The following is a 21,413-nucleotide window of genomic DNA, read 5'->3' on the forward strand; positions in this document are numbered from 1 at the left end:
GCAAAACAAATTGGTCTAAATAAAGAGTCAGGTTTTGTAAGGTGTGACGCGTTTTATTTCGTCTTTATGGTGTTTTGTTATATCTGACAGAATGGTGTGCATTATGTTTGTAATGGTGTTTTGGTTTCTAAGGGACGCTGTTTGTTATTTAGTTTCTCTTATCACACATAAAACCTAGACTAAAGAGGCATGAATAACATCGCATCTCGGGAATATTTCTTAATTTATACTAGGATGAGTAGCGGTCAGAAGTAGTTAAGAACAATAACATCATAATGCCTAAAGAGGGCAGTGGAACACCGAAAGATGCGCCTTTGAGAGAAGGTTAGAAATTATGTTTATTACCTTCTGAATGTAAATGGCTGGTGATTAAGACAGGGGACGGTATTAATATCTAGCAAGTATTAAAAACATATGCCATAAGATTTCAGCTTAGACCTACAGTAAAAAAGTGCTTTGCCAACATAAAAGTGTGCTCAGGTTTGTGTGTGTGTGTGTGGGTGTGGGTGTGTTACGTTGCATCATCTTTAAACAGTTACACTAGCAATGTGAGTATCATACAAAAGTAAAAGTTTTCATTTACTAATGCCATTGCAAAAACCCTCTATGCGCCATCAGGTTAATTTATTCTGTGAGCAAAAGTGTCTGATAACAAGATTAGCGAGATAATTATGTGATTTTAACATGTCTGCCCCGGTCTGCCCCCATGAGGCGACCAGCTCCATAAAACTTTTATTAGGATATGACTTCATCTCATAGGAGTGTACAACATATTTCTCAAAAGTGCTATTAATTCATGTAAAATCTAGGTCTATGTATAAATAAAAGTGCAACTTTAATAAGGAAAAAAATCATGAGCGCGGTTTTAAATCTAATTAAATATAGGCTGATGTTGCTTCCCTAACATTTTTGAAGCCCTGTAGCAATATCTGCATGAAATACAAGCTATCCCAAAAAGATAACATGCATATTAGAGGTTTTAGATACATTTGCATTATAATCCTACAATAATTTTGATTATCCACCACGCTGTTTACGCCGTAGGTAGGTGGTAGCATATGAAATTAATTGGTTTAACGTCCTCGGCGACATCTCTTCTGCATGGACTCGGTTTTGCACAGGGTTGAACTGCTGATCAGTGGCGGCTCGTCGGGGGAGGCAGGGGAGGCACAGCTTCCCCATAATTTTGAGGTGAAAATGGGAGGAGGACGATTTAATGTTAATAAAATTCACAATTCATTTCAGTTCATGTCTCAGAATGTGTATTTTTTGTTTGTAATTTCACAGTTGTAATACCATAACGTGAAAGCGCCACTTTTCTATCGCGAATGTGCCACAGATTTACCAAGCTGTCATTCAAACAGTATATATACAAATTTAGGGAAAACAGCCTAAGCTGGATATAGGCTACAGCAGTCGGCTTAATTAAATGGCGCAACAGGCAGCTCTCTTTTAACACAGACTTTTAAATAGGGATGGATGTTTGCTTCAAGTGATAGGTCAGGTTAGTGAAATTATATTATCTTGCTGTATGTATGTCGTTTTCTTTACGTTTTCTGACTAAAAGCAACCAAAAAGCCATTTTAAAGTGGTTAAGCAAATTATAATAATAATAATCGGCAGGGATCCCAGACCAATACAATTAGTGTGCCTCCTCTATTTTAAAACCCACGAGCCGCCACTGCTGCTGATGTCTTGTTTTTAGACAGCTTTATTTTTTTAATGTTGAAGACTGAGCCTGAAAAGCTTATATTACCGACCAAAACCAAAATCGAGATGAGTGAATCAATAGGACTACTTGGATTTCATCATGCTGTAGCCGTATCAACCCGGGAGTGGCGCCAGGCCAATAGCGGTACGTGAAACACAAGATTTATGTGTCAACGTGCTGAGCTGAGCTAAAGCAGAGCTGTCAGAGAGGCAGTGAAGCCTGATCCAGCTGCTGCATACAGGCGCAGTGGATGGGCTCAGATGCCCGCTCTTCGACGGGGCTCGACTTCAGCTAGACAGTAGTTGTTTCCTTTTAGTATTTTGCCTGTTTTTTGTTAGTTACGTTCGCACTGAGAGATTCGTAAGTGGTCGTACCATAATAACGCTGGTTAACGGGGTTTCGCAGTGATTTAAATGAGGCGACACACCTTTTTATAGCGGGGTGGTGTAAAATCTCTGCATTCTGAATTTGTGCATCTGTTTACTTTTTATTACATTTCATGATGAACACGGATATCATTCGTTTGAGCTTCTGGGATGCTTTGCCGGGCGAGTTTAAGATTTAGTTTGCAAAGCTGTGTGTGTGAATGAGTTAGTAGCGCACACATCCAGCCAACTGTAACCTTCAAGCTAACGTCAATGACAGCTAGCAGTTAGCTGGTGGGAGTTGGTGGATAGCGGGATTTCATCGCTCGTCAGCTGCGCGTTTGCTGAGGGATGCGTGAACGCGATGCATTAAATAACGAAAGGGACAAATTGCATGTCGAGATCCGGCGGGGCGCTGCTGATTCCGAACAGCTCGTGTCAAGACATCGCCATAGAGAGGGATTTCATTCATCCGAGCCTGCTCGCTAAACATGGCCTCTGCAGTCAGCAACCTTGCTGCATCCATCGCCAGCAAAACCAAAACCAAGAAGAAACATTTCGTGTCTCAGAAGGTGAAGCTGTTTCGGGCCAGCGACCCGCTGCTCAGCGTCTTGATGTGGGGAGTGAACCACTCCGTAAGGGTCCAGTTTTCTTACAGGTTTATAACAGCTGCGATGCTCAGCGTAAGCGTCTTGATGTGGGGAGTGAACCACTCGGTAAGGGTCCAGTTTTCTTACAGGTTTATAACAGCTGCGATGCTCAGCGTAAGTGGATTGAAGGCACGTGCGACAGTTTTCTTGCGGCGTCTTGATCCCTCATTAAACTGTAGCATTTCCTTCATTCCACGACTCGAAACATCAGAGGTATTTGTCCACGCGCGACACGATCAATAATCGATGCCAAAACATGCCACTTCAGTTTTAAACAGGCAACATTTCCACTTGTTATCAGATGATTCACTCATTTATATGTATTGACATATATGTTAAATCTAAGAACAAAAAGCAGATATTTAATGTACTAGTAGTAAAGATAGGAGGAAAACGTAAGCACAATTATTCTTAAAACTAGAATAGAATTCTTATATTCTTTATAAGAATATCTCTTTAAAAACATTTTTATTTATTAATATTTATTAAAATCAAATTCAGCTTTCATTCTGAATGTCCTTTTACATATTTCACCTGTTATGAGATCACAAAGACACTGAGTGCCGTAATATGATCAACTCTGTCACTTAAATTGTAAATAAATTAAGATTTCTAGGTCATTTTCCTCATTTTAAGTAGGTTAGGTACTGTTAGTTGTAAAACCAGCAAAACAAAATGGCTACTGTAATATGTGTGATATGCAGATTGTTATTATTCCATTAATATGTTACGTTTTCACTACATCTGATGCTGGTGAAAATTCAACAGATGGTGCTGAAAATCAGTTTGAAAGCATCCTGTGGTGTCACTTGATTAATTCTTTGACGTGAATGCGTGATTTGTAAATATTTATATTTCATTTGACACATTATTTATGTATCTGGTGGTGTTGATCCATATTGAGTAATAGGAAAGGGAAAATATGGAAGAAGCAGGAGATGTGGTGAATAATTATGATTAATCCGACAGAATCATCCAAAAGAATTTCTTGAAAAATAAATGTTTGTTTTTCAGTTTTGTGGCATGTTTTGTCCCAGTCCTCAAGAATCAGTTAAATTATTGTGTCAGCAAGCAAAGCGAGTGTTAGCTCAGATGAGAGGCTCTGGCACACAGTCGTGATTGTTGAAGACGCTGAATGACTAACTATACAGGCTGCTGTGCAGACAGCATTTAAAATATGGAAGAAGCAGGAGATTACAATCAAATGTAGGTGAATAATTATGATTAATCCGACAGAATCATCCAAAAGAATTTCTTGAAAAATAAATGTTTGTTTTTCAGTTTTGTGGCATGTTTTGTCCCAGTCCTCAAGAATCAGTTAAATTATTGTGTCAGCAAGCAAAGCGAGTGTTAGCTCAGATGAGAGGCTCTGGCACACAGTCGTGATTGTTGAAGACGCTGAATGACTAACTATACAGGCTGCTGTGCAGACAGCATTTAGATCCCTGATCCCTCATCCATCGCCAGCACTTAATGCCTCAAGAATGCTCTTTACCTAGTGAACTCATAATAAACAGATTTTTATGTTTATGTCCTTTTCTATTCTCTTATTTCTCATCATTAATTGCAAGAAAAACGTTTAAGTATTTTTTTTCTATGATTAACTCCAGCTGTTGGACTAAATATGTGTGTGTTTTTTTAACCTGAAACAACATGACACGTTTAAAGAGTGCTTCTCCTGTGGGAATGGAAGATTTCCAGGTATCTGACAAACATTTAATTGGTCTCCTGGGAATCTGAACACCATGTCTGGGAGCCTTGTGCTGCTCTTGTAATGCACATGCATGAGAAGATCCATTAAAACTATTATTTGTAACCTTTGTGTTGTGTGGAGGTGCAAACTCTACAGTATAATAATTCTTAATTTATACACTTAACTCAAGATATCAAAGCCTCATTATTTTTGTGTACTCTGTAGGACTCTCAGATACCACTGGAAAGAATCAAAATTTCATTTACATGTCTTTTTGTTATAGTTTATTAATTTATGGCATCATTGGAATACCATAGAATCACATGGCAATGTCACATTATCCAGAAAATGATAACTGGATAATGATGATGTTCATAATCACTTTTATTCTTTTGGTGGCATCTTTGGTGGCAGTTCATGTCAGAATTGCTTTGTAGGCCGTATAACCCATCCTCAAACAAGACTTTTATCTAGGACTCTTCTAGACCCTGATATTTGATATTAAGACTTGTAGGCCATTGCGCTGGATTAATTATCTTTAAACTAACTTGCAACATTCAGTGTTTAAAGGGATAATTCACCCAAAAATGAAAAATCTGTCATTAATTACTCACCCTCATGTTGTTCCAAACCAGTAAGACCTTCGTTCATCTTCGGAACACAAATTAAGATATTTTTGATCAAATCTGAGAGCTTTCAGACCCTGCATAGACAGTAATACAACTGTAATGTTCCCAGGTCCAGAAATGTAGTAAGGACATCGGCAAAACATAAGTCCATGTGACATCAGTGGCTCAACTTCAGTTTTGCGAAGCTACGAGAATACTTTTTGAGCGCAAAGAAAACAAAAATAATTTTTTTTTCAACAATTCTTCTCCCCCGTGTTACGTCTTGCGCCATTTTAGAGAGTATCACAATGCATATGCACGCTTTCCCCTAAGCGTAAACAACGCTGGTTACGCAGATTACGTTCATGCGCGCGTTTTCTCCTCCGAATGTAAACAACGCTGATTACGTAGATTACGGTCTTGGGTACTCTCCAAAATGGCGGAAGACGTAACTCGGGGGAGAAGAACTGTGAAATAAATTGTTATTTTTGTTTTCTTTGTGCTCAAAAAGTATTATAGTAGCTTCGCAAAAAAGTTGAGCCACTGATGTCACATGGACTGTTTTACCGATGTCCTTGCTACGTTTCTGGACCTGGGAACATTTCAGTTGCGTTGCTGTCTATGCAGGGTCAGAGAGCTCTCCGATTTCATCAAAAATATCATAATTTGTGTTCCGAAGATGAACGACGGTCTTATGGGTTTGGAACGACATGAGGGTGAGTAATTAATGACAGAATTTTCATTTTGGGGTGAACTAACCCTTTAAGGTCAAACAGTTTCAGGCACTACACTTTTTTAAAAAAATCTGTGAAATTTACGGTAAAATACTGGCAGCTGTGGTTGCCAGAATTTTATCGTAAAAAATGTGGTAGCAACATTTTAGGGTTTACAGATTTCACAGTAATAAAATTATTCATTAAAGAATTCTTCAGAAAAAATATTTAATTAACTGACATAATGTTAATATACCAACCAATTAAAGTAGCCTACTAATATCTGTTTTGAACAGATTTCACTGTAAAATTACATTAAATGTAATTACAGTTATTCATATAGGTCGAAAACTTACTGTTAACCAAATAACAGTCTTTTACTGTTAAAATCATGATCATTTTTTACAGTGTATTTTTGAGGGACTTCATGCTTCACTAACTCATATGTACTGTAGTATATGAGTCTCTGACTGAATGTTTAAGTCTAACGGAGTGAAATTTGGTGAAAGAGTTGCGTCGTCTGTCAACAGCAGAGTGTTTGAGTGTTTGATTAGGAAGGAATACTTTACAAATGCAGCTCCTCTGAGTATAGTAAAACACAAGCCAGCATCCCAGTTTTGAAATGGAGAGGTTGTTTGAATGGCCTTTTTATTTATTTTCTCATCAGGCCTAGAGCCTGGCTGTGTGTGATTATATGAAGACATAGATTGTCAATTTTTGGCATGAACTCCATCTTGAAGGAGTTTTTGTTGAGACGTTTCTCTCAGTCATTGTGTGTTTGTGTAGAATAGCGTCACTAAACCCCAAAACGAATCAGTGTTGCCTGCAGGTTTATGCTCCCAAACATCATTAGCACATTCTTCCCATTCCATCCTTCGTGTTTCACTTTATTGACGCTATATGACAATGAGATCTTTTGACCTCATAAATATAGTGTTCAGGAATATCGCCTGTGCGTTTAGGCTATTTTTATCATTTAGGCCAATACAACCCCTCCTTTGAGCACATATATATCCAACACCGTCTTGCGTATGCATGATGCTTGTCTATGTCTTTCATACTTCTTCGTTAAGATTCATCTCTTCTCTCTCATCTAATCCACACCCCTCCTTTCCTCTTCTCCCCTTTTAGATGTTTTATCCTCTCATTCAGCACTAAGTCAGATGAGCTTTTTCATGTCGATTACGTAAGAGTCTCGGAGGTATAACTTAAGTCTGAGGTGAAGGACATAAAGGCCTCTTCCATTGTGGCAGGAACTTCCCTAATGGCCAGAATGAGAAATTGCCTTAACTAGAGCCCAAAACCCCTCCATACACACTCAGCCAGTCTCTTTTCACAGCACATAAGGAACGACACTGTCTGTTGCCCTTGATGTGAATTTGTAGTAGCGCTGTGTTATGTAAAGCGGGTGATAAGCCGTATGTGCTGACAGATATTAGTCTGTTGAGAAAACAGGCTTTAGTAATGGAATTATTTTTGCTCTGATTTGAAATGCAATAAAAAAGAAGTATGAAATCGCTTGTAATGTTAACGGCGCACATGTTCTATTGTGGCTTTCAGAAAACACGTGGCCTACTCTGCCAGAAAAGCCTCTGGTTGGTTGCTTGATTAATCTCAATGGCTTTATCCAAATGAAATTGTATGTTGATTATGTAACTGAGTGTAAAGGGGTGGGGGTCAAGAGCCGCTACGCCACACACTATCTATATGTGGATGTAATTACATCAACACATTCTCGCTGTACTAATATTTATCACGTCACAGTTCTTATTACCAATTTTATTTTGTGATTAGCCTTAAGTGTAAAATTATCATGCATACACTGTGCTTTCAAGTGGAATGTCTAGTTTTAAATGCTTAATGTTACCATTATTTATATTAGTGCTGGGCAACGATTAATCGCAATTAATCGCATCCAAAATAAAAGTTTTTGTGTACATAATATATGTGTGTGTACTGTGTATATTAATTTATAATATATTTAAAAAATATAATATATTATCATTAAATTTATTATTTGTTAATTTTATATATTTATATAGTTTTTTCTAATATATATGCATGTACAGTATTATTATAACATGCGCACACACACACATATTAAATATTTTATATATAAAATTGTATTGTTTATTTACAATATATGTATTTAAATATTATAAATAAATAAAAGATATAAATTGATTTTAAAAAATGTGATATAATATGATAAACTATCATTATTATTAAAATGTGTCATTAAATTCATACCAAAAAATTCAATACAGTTTTACTCTGAATCGCATGGGACATACATTGTAAATGTGTGTGTGTGTGTGTGTGTGTGTGTTTGCGTCAGACAAGCTCAGGCTGGTTGACCGTGATTTGTCCTTTCCCATTTTCTGCTGCTGCTGTTTCAGTTCTGCTCTCAGTGAACCCGCTGCCCTCTCCCCCAGTCTTGCAGTTGCTTTCTTTTTTAAATCTTTGTAGACTACTGTTTGGCTTCGTTTTAAATCACAAAGCATAACCTTCTTTACTGAAATGCTTCTTAATCGACAAGAGGACAACCCCTGATGCAGCAGGGACAGATGGAGGCACAGGAAGATGCACAAAAATAACTCTCTGCAAACACACAACACGTCATTGTTTGTTTGTGTGTGTGTATGTGTGTGTGTGTGGTGTGTTCATGTGATGGAAAAGGAGTGTCAAATAGCCAGGTTGGATTCCACCATGTAGTAGGACAAACGGACGTGTACACCAAAATCTGGTTATCCTTAGATAAGTAGGCACCTTTCTCAGTCAATCAACTGACTTGAGTTTAAGTGTAGTCATGCATGTGCTATTGCCCATGAAAGACCACTTGTCGTGTACTGAATTATTTAAAACGATAAAGAAGGAAGTGGACAGTCCGGCCAATAAGTAATGCTTACTCTGTTGGCGCAGACGGCTCTGTTTTTCACTGCTGCTGTTGTTAGTGAAAGGAAGTTGTTTCTTGGCAGCGTTCCATCAGTGCAGCACATTTTGAGGAATGGCCCCTGTACTGCAGATAGTTCTCGGTAAATAAGAAAACGCTCTGATTTATTCATTTGGAGCAGGTCCAGAAGTCTCCTGTACAACAGATAAAAAGCTATTTTAGATATGCCTCAGCTGTTCAAATTATTTTGTAATCTGGCATTATTGAATAATTTTCTCCGTTATTTTCTTCCAGATAAATGAACTCAGTCACATCCAGATTCCTGTTATGCTGATGCCTGATGACTTCAAAGCCAACTCAAAGATCAAGGTGGACAACCACCTCTTCAACAAGTAAGAAAGACCTTAACTTTATGTGATAATTTTGCTATGTATATGTTCATTGCTTTGCTTTTGTTAGTTATCAGCTTTTGTACCTTTTTTTACTTCCAAAGAGAGAACATGCCAAGCCATTTCAAGTTTAAGGAGTACTGTCCTCTAGTCTTCCGCAATCTGAGGGAGCGGTTCTCCATTGATGATCAGGAATATCAGGTACATAAGTGTTTAAATAAGTGGTCAAGTGCTTCCATGGAGGCAACCACCCTCCACTGCATGTCAGATGGTCCTTTGCCTCTATGCCGTGCGTTACAATAGTTTATACTACGGGGCTGTTGAATGCTTGAATCTGATTGGCTGATGAAAGTTCTAAGGTGTGCAATTATTTTCAGGGAAACACATGCCTAAATTAGTTCCAGGCAGGTGTTGACCACATTACATGTCCATATCATTTCACCAAATGATTCCAGTTATTTCAAAGGGCCTTACAGCCTACAACAGCAAAAGAACCAAAACCCACAACGACACTGACCAAGCAAGAAAATCTAGTATACATAAAGTTACATTTTACCATGTAGGGAAAGCACATACTCTCTTTCTCCTACTCAAACATACACACACATATCTATGCACTCACATACAGTACGGACACACACTCGCGCACACAGAAACATGTTGTCAGTGCCGCTCTGTATCAGTGCTCTTTATCAGTAAAATAGTTTAGCAACTTAAAACTACATGACATTTTTCACAAGCGAGGTAAAAACGGCGCTGTTCTTGAAACAGATTCACTTACAGTTTCGCTATTATTAGAGACGTTGCTGCTGAACACTGTTGAGAGACGAACAGACTCAAGTAATTTACATACTCTTAATCTGTCTCTCTCTTTCTCTCTCTCTCTCTATAATTACTTCATTATTAACTGCAATTGTCTGCTATCAACGGCTCAAGCCACTGTTACTCTGGTCTAAAATGACATTTTGGAATTAGCAACAGAGGCTTCGGTTGAAATGCGTAAGATGTTAAATACACATGAGCGTTTTAAGGATGAACGAATATCTTGAAATAAAACATATCAACAATATTTGAGGTGTAACTGTAGTATAAGCGGAATAAGTGACTCTGGTCTGTTAAATTATTAGAAAATAATGCTTCGCCTCGTTTGGCCATTTGCCAGCATTGACAAGTTAAAGCTGGATATGATGTTTGCAGGAAAATATTTGATCAGAAGGTTATTTTCATCAGTTACAGCTTGTTAGATCTAGCATTCTGCCTGCTTTGAATCAGACACAGAGATGAAATAGTGCTGTAAGATCACATTTATTTGAATTAATTTATTATTTGAATTCATTATCTAGAGAGAGAGGGGGATTGAAGTTATGTGAAGCGTGTGTGAATTACCTGCGTTTGCAAGTCTCACTCTACAAACAATTAAGCTTTAGTTACTTGAGTTACTTTACTTGTGTTTAGTTACTTCAAAAACAGTGCTTTTACCTCCTTGTTGCTGAGAAATATAATGTAGCGATACAGTATCGAAGCTATTTTATTAATAAAAGTCATGGGCAGGGCTGACCACAAGTCCACAAGTCGCTCCTGAATGTTTCAGTGTGTGCGCAGTACGATGTCCGATGTGTGTGTGTGTCAAATGAAAGCAGCCTATTAATATAGAACATGATTAAACTGACTTGGAACTAGGGCTGCATGATATTGGAAAAAAACTCACATTGCGATATTTTGTTTTTCTGCGATATATATTGCGATATGGTGAAAAGAAAATCACCAGATGACTTGAATAACTCTTTTTGGAAAAAAATAATCAATGATTGGAGTGATTTCGTAGGTGAGTAAAACAGCATAGGAAATAAACAAATTGCAAGCATAGATAAATATAATAGAACAAAGATACAAATGAAATAAACAGTGCTTTATATTTTTCAGGTAAGTCTAACAGTATTCAGGTCCTACAGAAATTGAATAATCAAATGTAAAATAAAAATCCCCGACAGTAAACTGATTCCTCGTTCTATTTATGATGTACTGACGCAAAGTTCAAATGATTTGCAAAGGTCGCTATATAACGATCAGTATACTAAACATTGCACATCCTGCAATGTGACTATCGCAGGTGCTCACATCGCGATATCGATGCTAAAACGATATATCGCGCAGCCCTACTTGGAACTACCTGTACATTAAACCGTTTTAATGCACACCTGCCAGCCAATCATAATCGAATATTCTGACAGACTATGGTATAAGGGTTGTATCATATATTAGGGTCATTTTTTTATTTATCTTATTTTATGTTTATTTCTTTTTTCACAATGTTAGTTTTTTGTCCCCAGAGCGGTTACATTTAAATTTTTCTTTTCTTCATTCTTCAAATGTGAAATGAGCAGCAGTCTGGACCCATTTTTTCAGTCTGTTCACACATCGACTGCAAGTTTGTCATGTCCAATATCATTTTTTCCTGCCTCATCCTTCACCCTGAGATGTGCCGCACAAGCTGTTAAGAGCCTGTGCATGTGAAGTTTAAAGTCTGAAAGTAACATTCACAGCTGGAATCTGTCAGTTGTTGTTGATTCAGTGTTGAAAATACTTGAAACCACATTTCATTCTAAATGGTTGTAAAAAGGTTAACAAAATATGTATAAATTAACATTGAAATTTAGTTGAAGACAACACGTTGAAAATCTATATGAAAAGTAAGATGTTGAAACTACATTTTAAAATCAATGTTGATTTAATTTGTAAAATTGAAACTTGAACCTTTATTCAACCTTGATCCATTCACCTGTGAATCAATGTTGATTACTCATGAAATGAAGCATTTTTGTTTCTCAGTTCATATGTAGAAGTTTTATAAGTAAACTGCAATAATATCAGGTTTTAGTTTCTACAGCCATCATCAGATCTTTCAGGCTCAGATAAAGTTAAATGCCATATGCTGAAAATACTGTATTGAATTTGGCCCATCTCCCAGAATACTTCAATACTACACTTACACTACTGTTGACCCAGCACTGGGATTGTAGAAATCAGCATTTAAATTTCATTGAAGTGAAAGTGCAGTTTTTTGATGCATTTGTGTTTGAATGTCTCCAGGTGACTTCAGTAAAACCAGAATCTTCAAATCAACAAACACAACCGATATGAATATCAACAAGAGTGGTTCTCAACTGGTGGGTCATCATAACCAAAAAATATTGGCTTATGTGGCCTGTTCTGAGATAGGGAAAGCAGTGGGGGAAAAAAAAACAATGCTAATGCAGCTAACCCAGAAATTGTGCACAGGTAGAATAGGCTTCTAATAGTCATGAGAAAAATGTTGGCAAGGTAAAAAATAAATAAAATAATTTTGCATATTGTTCGGCCTGTGCAGTTCATTGTATTATTAATAGATTATTATTTTAGATTTCTCTGATCGATTTGTTGATAATCTTGACATTTTGATCAATTCTTGGTATTCAAATCTGGAATCCTAAAGCAAAACCAATTGAGAACCACTGATTTACTAAATAATTTTTTGTCAGAAATTTGGAACAGCTTTTAACATCGTGAAAGCGAATCCCACTCAGTACAACTGCAACACAGAGTGTGTCTATTGCAGTGAACCGCAGAGACCTTGCATTTTTGGCAGCTATACTAAAGATGGCATCCAAAGCACAGGCAGTAACGCAGCTGTGCTTTTGCAGGTTGAATAATGCCATTTTAATGCAAACCCACTGACTCCTGTCTTTCTGCACAGGGCAGTAACTGCCACACGTTCTTTCTCATTTTCCCCATTGCCATAGAAGAGGATGTTTTGCCATCCAAATGAGCAAAATCTGCCAACGCGTTTCAGATTGTGATGAGGTTCAATAAAAGAAGTAGCCAGACAGTACAGTCTGGCATTCCAGGCTGACTGCAGACTGCAGTCTAGGAGAAGTGCCAGTAGCTTTTCACCGTTTTATTGGAGCTGTTTAGTGCAAGCCTGGCAGTGTGAAATCCTTCACTGTTCTTTCCTCCCGTGGCAGAACTCTCTGACACGCAGGGCCCCAATTCCCAGTGACGCTCAGGGCCGTAGTGGAGCTCGTTTCCACACATCGCACAACAAGAGGTATGTCATCAAGATCATCACCAGCGAGGACGTGGCCGAGATGCACAACATTTTGAAAAAATACCACCAGGTAGAGGGAGCATCTATTTCTTTGTTAAAATGATCCTACGATGAGTATCACAAGCTGTGAAGTGAATCTTTTTTTTGTATTGGCCCACTGTAGTATATAGTCGAGTGCCATGGAAACACGCTGCTCCCTCAGTTTCTGGGTATGTATCGCCTCACAGTGGATGGAGATGAGACCTACATGATCGTCACTCGCAATGTCTTCAGTCACCGTCTGCCTGTTTATAAAAAATATGACCTGAAGGTGAGAAATTCGAGTTTGAAGAGCCTGTCTTGTCTTTAATATAATGAAAATGAATGGATGGGGGCATCATGAAAGTGTATGCTATTTCAAGGCTTTTGAGGCATACAAAATTTTAAGTCATTATTCACAGAAAATCATGACATCCACCCTAGTTTTCCCTGGTACGTTCATGAGGAAAGTAGTGATGTCTGATTCATGAACAAACCTTGAATTGTTTGAAATGTGTCTTTTGAAGCAAGTTAAATAACTTCAGAAAAGATTGTTCCATAGAATAAAAAAAGTCAATAAATGTTTTTTTTAATGACGACTTTATGTACTTTTTTAGGGATCCACAGTGGCAAGAGAGGCTAGCGACAAAGAAAAGGTAAACTCTCCCTCATTTCTTAAAATGATATGTAGAAGGAATAGAATTTTTGAAAAGGGGGTGAACTTCTGTGCTAAAAATGTTTTCATTATTTCCAGTGTATTATTACATTAGAAAATGAACTCACATTTGCATGTTGAATGTATTGCATGTCTGAGTTTGGAAATTATGTGTAAGAAAAAAACATTATAACCACAACTATAACATCATTTTCCTTTCCATGTGTGTTGTGTATTAATAAACTCCCAAAATAAAATTCTCCTGTGTGAAAGATCCCATTTTCTACTCCATTCCTTGGAAGAAATACTCTCTGTGCACCTTTTCTGTTCAGTGTTTGCTTGATTTAATTTGCTTCAGATTGTGGGAAACTGCACTTTGTAGTCTAGGGGTATTATTTAATTGATTTAAGTAATGGTCCTGAGAAGAATGAAAATAATTGGATTAATTGAAACCTAAGAACCGTAGTGTCTCTGTATATTGTGATACCCTATTGTTTTACACTGTAATTTAAGTGCACTGATCTCTGAATGTAAAGAGATGGTAACAGAAACCACTGTAAATAATAGATCAGAGATTGAGTACTTGTCTTCAGGAAGCATTTGACTTGTTGGATTACACGTTTTTACATTGATTTACTGTAGTAACTATATAAAAACCTTCTGTACATTAATAAAAGGCTAATGAGTTGCAGTTTATACTTGTGTACAGGATTCTCTCACATAAGGCAAACCTGATCTTGTGTTTTTTCATTGCTGTGTACATATGAAGGGCATGTGAATGATTTGCATGTGTATATATATATATATTTTTCTACATGCATGTTAGTCTTTCTGGCATGTTAAATTGTTTCTTTGATTACTTTCTCCTCCATTGAGATTTTATATCTACATTCTAATGCTGTATATGATACTCTCAAAGATGGCAAATATTAACTGATGTATATTTGTAATTATGTGTCATATACAGACTAGATTTGTTGTCATTCACTGTATTTGATGAAATATTTCCTTTGCTTCTCAACTGTGATTTCCTTAAAGGCATAGTTCTCCCAAAATGAAAATCTGTCAAGTTCAAGTTGTTCCAAACCTGTATGAATTTCTTTCTTCTGCTAAACACAAAAGAAGTTATTTTGGAGAATGTGGGTAACCACGCCGTTTCTGGTATCCACTGACTTCCATAGTATTTTTTTCCATACCATGGAAGTCAATGGGGATCAACAGCTGTTTGGTTACCAACATACTTCAAAATATCTCCTTTTGTGTTCAGCAGAAGAAAGAAGCTCCTAAAGGTTTGGAACTTGATGGTGAGTAAATGATGACAGAATTTTGATTGAGTGAACTATCCCATTAACATTCTCCCATGATATTTTGTGTCTTCACTTGTTTACTGTACATGTTATCAGTCAACTTTATATTGCTCTGTACTTTTGGTGTGTTTTCATTTGATGCATTTATGTGGGATATTTCCATCTTTTTAATTCTTCCATTTTCTCCTGAAGGCTTTACACCTTTGCTTTATGAAATGAAGTTAAAAATGACTAAGAAAACAAGTCCTCAAAGTTATCTAGAAAGCTCTTGTCTCTCACCTCCACACACTGATTTGTGGGTGAAGCTGCTTGCATCTGACGCTCCTTTTCCCTGCAGCCACGTCCACCTGAGGAGGCTCCGTCCAAATCACGCATGAGCCAAAAGCTACAAACCATCCGGATTGCCACACGCTTTTACTGCGCCATAAGACACGTAAGGACACGACAGCAAAGAGCTGTCCCATATTGCTCTGTGTTCTTCTTCAACATGCTTTACCCCGCATTTTGCCTCAGGAAATCACCGTTCCCTCTGGATCCCACAAGGGACTGTAAACCCAAGCCCAGGGCTGGTGCTTTAAGTTGTCTTCCTGTTCCAGAAATAAAGCGGTGACTTCTTCTTCGACAATCTCTGCTGGAATTTGTGAAAAGAACTGGAATACTAGTGTGTCAGCATTTAAGTGTTCTGCTGAGCCATAGTGGGTTATACTATACCTTCATATGGAACAACGTGAGAGCAAATGACGACCACATTTTCCCATTTTTGGGTGAACTATCCCTTTAATCTTGACACTAGCTGTAGGCTTTGGTTTGGAATCGCTGATGTTTGTGGAAGTAGGCATTTAGGAAATAACCCTTGGTTTAATCATTGTAATTATTTGAATGCTGTAATTGTCTGTTGGCTCTAATCGTGAAATCTAAATCACACCCTGTTGCTCTGAGTGTCCACAGGAGGCAGTCTGCTTTATATTACGCTCCACTGCTTCTGTGATCTGCTATTTTTAAGTTCACTCAGTGAATTCTCAGATGTTCATTTGTTGTGAGAGCAGATCAAAAGAGTTCCAGATCAAAACTTTTTTCACCCCCATAGACTATTTTTTTAGATGGTGAATTTTAGTGTGATATAACAGAAAGTTGACACAAAACAAGAAATACATCATTAAATGTTTGAATTTTGTAGTCAGTGAGGAAGTAAATGTGAAGTGTGTTAATTCTTTGATACTAGCAGCACCAAATACAACTATAATGTATTTGTATTTATTTATTTATTGCTGCTGAAACAAACTTTTGCAATTTCATTTGGTGCTGCCATTGGCACAGAAATGACCACATCACCTTTCATTTTGTTCCATATGTAAAAATATTTCTATATTAATTAATTGATCATTTTTGAGTCTATTGACAAATCCAAAAACTCTGGACTTGTATATGTCAATGACATTCTGTTTCATTGCTGAGTAAACTGAAAGTTTAAATTTACACATGTTGCTCCTGATGAACTTTTAACACTATTTCCCAATGTGAATAACAGACCAAGGAGCTTCCAACTTACAAAGACAATGACTTCATCAATGACGGCCAGAAAATCTACATAGATGAGGAGAACAAGAAAATGTTCCTGGAGAAACTGAAGAATGACGTAGAGGTCTGTGTGCATTATCCATCATGTTCTTTACTGCTTTCGTCCTGTTCATTTGTAATTGGCTCATTAAGCTCTTATCTAAACACTCATTGGTCCTAATCACCCCTCTGTCAATTTAAAAAGACAATGAATGCTTCATGCTTAATCCCCTGGAAAATGTGTTTCCAGTTCCTGGCCCAGCTGAAGCTGATGGACTACAGTCTGCTGGTGGGGATCCATGATGTGGAGCGAGGGGAGCAGGAACAGCCTGAGGAGGAGAGTGAAGACAACGACGCTGGAGAAGAGGAGGGGACGGAGAGCGACGGAGGGGCCACCGGCTCCCCACCAGACAGCCCCAGTAACACACTAGACAGCAATAGACCTCTGGGCCCGGGAGAGTTTGATCCCGCCATTGACGTATATGCCATCAAGAGCCATGAAAGTGAGTCGTTTTCCAGCTAGAATTAAGTTAACCAGAGTTGCTAGGGTGTTGCTAGAAGGTTGTAGGCTGTTAGGTTGTTGCTTACTGGCCCACTAAATCTCTTACCATTTTCTTGTCCCTAGATATAGCTTGAGAGCCATTTTCAATTAATTTTTTGCCTGTTTTATCGTCCACCGGACCAAAATTGTTAGTCAGATTACTTAGAAAACTAATAGTACACCTTTCTTTGAGGTGTCATGTCTGTTGCACAAATAATACTGAACAAGTAACTCACTGAATTATATTTGTAATTACAGTTTTGAAAAATCATTATACATTGGGGAGGAAAAAAAATGTTACAATGAACAGTATAGAGGGACACCATTGCTCTGTAAATATTTCACATTAAGCCATATTTACATTATAGTGTGTAATATTGCACTTTCAGTGCTCAGAAATGTATTATTATTTTTTATTAGTTATTGTTTAATTTAACATTATTTTTTTTACCCAGTCAGGCCAATAGTTCCGTTTTTTTCTTGCCCTAACACACAATTTTTTTATATATATTTACTAGAAATATTTATTCATTAAATGTTGTATTTTCTGTAACACTTTACAATAAGGTTCCATTTGTTACCATTAGTTAACTACAGTAGTTAACATAAACTAACAATGAAAAATACTTATAAAGCATTTAATAATCTTAATGTTCATTCCGACGTTTACTAACACGTTATTAAATTCAAAAGTTGTATCTATTAATGTTATTTAATGGACCTGAGATTACATGGACTAACAATAAACAGTTGTATTTGTATTAACTAACGTTAACAAAGATGAATAAAAACTGTAACAGTGTATTGCTCATGGTTAGTTAATGCATTAAATATAGTTAACAAATGAAACCTTATTGTAAAGTGTTACCATATTTCTTCGTCTTTTTTGTGTTTACTTTTGCAGCAAGCTGGAAATTATACAGTTGTAATGCAGCTCCATAAATTCATAAATGCTTTTTATAAATATTTATTCGTTAAATGTTACATTGTCATTTTTCTTTACAAAAACAAAAAAATAAACAATCTTGAAAGTATACAGCTGTATTGCAACTTCAACATTTTGTAGATGTTTACTGGAAATATTTATTCATTAAATGTTACATTTTCTTTTTTTTTCTTTACAAACATTTAACAAAAATTTAAAACAATCTTGAAATTATACAGCTGTAATGCAACTCCAACATTTTATAAATGCTTTTTTATACTTACTAGAAATATTCAATCATTAAATGTTACATTTTCCTGCTTTTTTCATTATTAATAACAAATAGACAAATAAAATATGCAACCAGCTAAAACAAAAAATTACACAGCTGTAAAGCAACTCATAAATTAATAAACACACTTCTACTGGAAAATGATGCATAACATTACTGACTGATTTGTAGTTTTTGACACATCACTAATGCTTTCAAGACTGTCAGAAGTAATTTTTGCACATTTTTAAAACTTTATCCATGTTATCCAGCTAGATTGGTGACAAATCAGCAGTATTTTCAACAACAATGTTGAATGCATTACAGAAAACAATGCATTTCAGTTTGCAAGGCATATAAATTGATGCACAAGGTCAGTAGATGAAATTGAAGTCAAATATTCAGTGGCAGTGCAGCACTGGGCCAAAAAGCATGCAACAGTTCTGTCTCACTTTATTACAGTTGTATCTTGCTTAAAAACAGTAGTGCATTCTACCTTTCAGATGCTCCCAAAAAAGAAATCTACTTCATGGCGGTGATTGACATTCTCACTCCATATGATGCCAAGAAGAAAGCAGCCCACGCAGCTAAGACAGTCAAACATGGGGTGAGAGTCCAATATGTCATAAACACAGTGCTAGTATTAAATTAGTCCTCCGTTTACTCAACATCTACACATTTGTTTTGCTCTTTCTTTCTCCAGGCAGGGGCTGAGATCTCAACGGTCAACCCCGAGCAATACTCAAAGCGGTTTTATGATTTCATCACCACCATTCTGTCCTAACTGCTGCCCGAGGCTGGAGTGAGGCGGAGTAACAGGTGGTCACATATGAGCTCATATCCTGAGAGAGGTTTTGCAGTGGGTAACAGATCCAGTGTCTCTCTCCCACTTGTCACAGGATCACGTCTGAGATCTGTAAAGATCTTTTTTTTTTTTGGTTTACAATTTGTTTACTTTTTCTCCTCTGTTGGATTTTTCGGTAGGTTTATGGCTCCATGTGGTTGATAAGGCATACATGTGATATAGTCATGCATATATAGCGTTCCGTACCTTTGTGTTAGATATTGTTGATTGAGAAACCGAGTGATGTTGTTTGTGCCCAGCTACGTGGTATGATTATCATACTGGAATTCTCAAAGCTGCTTATATATTTATTGTCCTCATGTTCTTTGCGGAGAAAAATTCATTGTTCTCAAAGGAATAGTTCACCCCAAAATTTGACTTTGCCGAAAATGTACTCACCCTCAGACATTCCAAGATGTAATTGAGTGTGTTTCTTCATCTGAACAGATTTGGAGAAATGTAGCATTACATCAGTTGCTCACCAATGGATCCTCTGCAGTGAATGGGTGCCGTCAGAATGAGAGCTGATAAAAACATCATAATACTCCACAAGTAATCCACAGCTGATCGATTAATGTCTTGTGAAGCAAAAAGGTGCACGTTTGTAATAAACAAATTCATCAATGCATTTTGAACTTTTGTGCAGATTATTGTGATGTTTTTACCGTGTTTGGACACGGCACCCATTCACTGCAGAGGATCCGTTGGAGATCAAGTGATGCAATGCTAAATTTCTCCAAATCTGTTTTGATGAGGAAACAAACTCATCTACTTGCATGGCCTGAGACAGAGTACATTTTCATCAAATGTAATTTTTTTATTTTTAAGTGAACTATTCCTTTAATAAAAAAGTCCAGTTTTAAATAACTAAAATATATTCCAATATATAAAATAAATTTAGCCCTGAACAAATATGACCAGAGTCAGAATAAAAATAAATTGGAACATAATTGTTTGAAAGTGTTTATTGCACTAGCTGCAGGCAAATCTGTTTACAAAGCGTTTGTAACATTGGAAAAGAATGCAACTTCAGGAACAATTACTGCATTTATAGTTAAGATCCAATCAGCAAATTGGATTTAGATGATCTGCCTGTTGTGCATTGTAAAGTCTTGCACAGGAGCTCAATATTTGCAATTGGCTCCGATAGTAACGTTTAGTATAACGCAACTGGTTTTGCACATGATGTAATGCACCAAAACGTTTATGCAAATGATTCCAGTTTTACCACTGACTCGCGGAGGGTCATGCAATAGTAGTGATTCGTAGAATGTGTTTAGCACCTAATGGGTTACATGTGCGTTGCCACTTTTGTATCCCTAGTGAAGGAACAAAACATTGCCTGTTTTATGTTGTTTAGCTCTTGATTAGAGAACATCATATGAAAATGAAGCATATTTTGTACCTCCCTTTTTTTACAGTAATATTTAGCAAGTTTACAGGGGGCCGCTCTCTTGAGAATGCAGTTGTGCCGGCGCTATATAGATGCTTGAATCTGTGTATAGTGTTTCAGCTGCACTGTAAAGAGCGAGAGAATGCTGCCTCTTACTGTTGCTATATCTCTCTCTCTCTCATCATTGTCGAAACTTTGTGTGATCCCAGAGACCTTTAAGTATTATACAAATATATAGATATTGTGATATGTCTTCTTCTGAAATATCGTTTGCAAAGTAATCCTTAAATATTCTACTGTATGTGTTGGACATATATACACTGTGCGAGGGTGTGCCTTTTTTACTCGGAATTATTTAATTTTGTATTTGAATCATTTTTTAAAAAGAGACGTTTGAAAAATTTTATTTTCTAAAAAGGGAAAGGTGAATAGAACGAATCCTAAGGTGGTTTTGCTGTTCCTGTGTAGATGTGTAAATATGCAAGTGTATTATGTGTTTGCAATATTATGTCAATGTTGCAGTCCTAACGGTACAAAAAACTTAAAGATTTTCCTGAAATTATTAACCTGATTAATTTGCTTAAATTACTCATTTGATTCCTACATTGTTGTTATAATTGAAGTTGTTTTTTGTTAATGTTTTCTGAGGCTTGATGTGTTGCTGTATTTCGATTTCTATCCTATCAATAACTAATTAGATAATAAGCAGTGTCAGTTCTTGTTTTAGGACAGTTTCCAGTGGAAGAGACGAGAGGCTTCATGAACACACACTCCTGACTTTGAATTTGATGTCTGT

The 21,413-nt window shown here is 36.8% G+C and overlaps 1 protein-coding gene across 3 annotated transcripts; it reads left to right on the forward strand.

Annotated features, from left to right (window-relative positions):
* Positions 1–1,925: 1,925 nt before the first annotated feature.
* Positions 1,926–19,619, forward strand: LOC107722628 (phosphatidylinositol 5-phosphate 4-kinase type-2 alpha-like). Of its 3 annotated transcripts, none has more exons than XM_016531072.1 (11): positions 1,926–2,711; positions 8,928–9,025; positions 9,127–9,223; positions 13,024–13,176; positions 13,270–13,416; positions 13,742–13,780; positions 15,424–15,519; positions 16,615–16,728; positions 16,894–17,146; positions 18,884–18,987; positions 19,084–19,619. In XM_016531072.1, the coding sequence occupies exons 1-11, from the start codon at positions 2,568–2,570 to the stop codon at positions 19,162–19,164; spliced, it is 1,326 nt and encodes a 441-aa protein (XP_016386558.1). In that variant the 5' UTR covers positions 1,926–2,567; the 3' UTR covers positions 19,165–19,619. The 3 variants fall into 3 exon arrangements, with proteins under 3 accessions (XP_016386558.1, XP_016386559.1, XP_016386560.1); XM_016531074.1 differs by lacking the exon at positions 1,926–2,711 and adding an exon at positions 2,755–2,792; XM_016531073.1 differs by lacking the exon at positions 15,424–15,519.
* The last annotated feature ends 1,794 nt before the right edge of the window (positions 19,620–21,413 follow it).

This window comes from Sinocyclocheilus rhinocerous, unplaced genomic scaffold, assembly GCF_001515625.1.
Source record: "Sinocyclocheilus rhinocerous isolate Xijiao unplaced genomic scaffold, SAMN03320098_v1.1 scaffold541, whole genome shotgun sequence".
NCBI lineage: Eukaryota > Metazoa > Chordata > Actinopteri > Cypriniformes > Cyprinidae > Sinocyclocheilus > Sinocyclocheilus rhinocerous.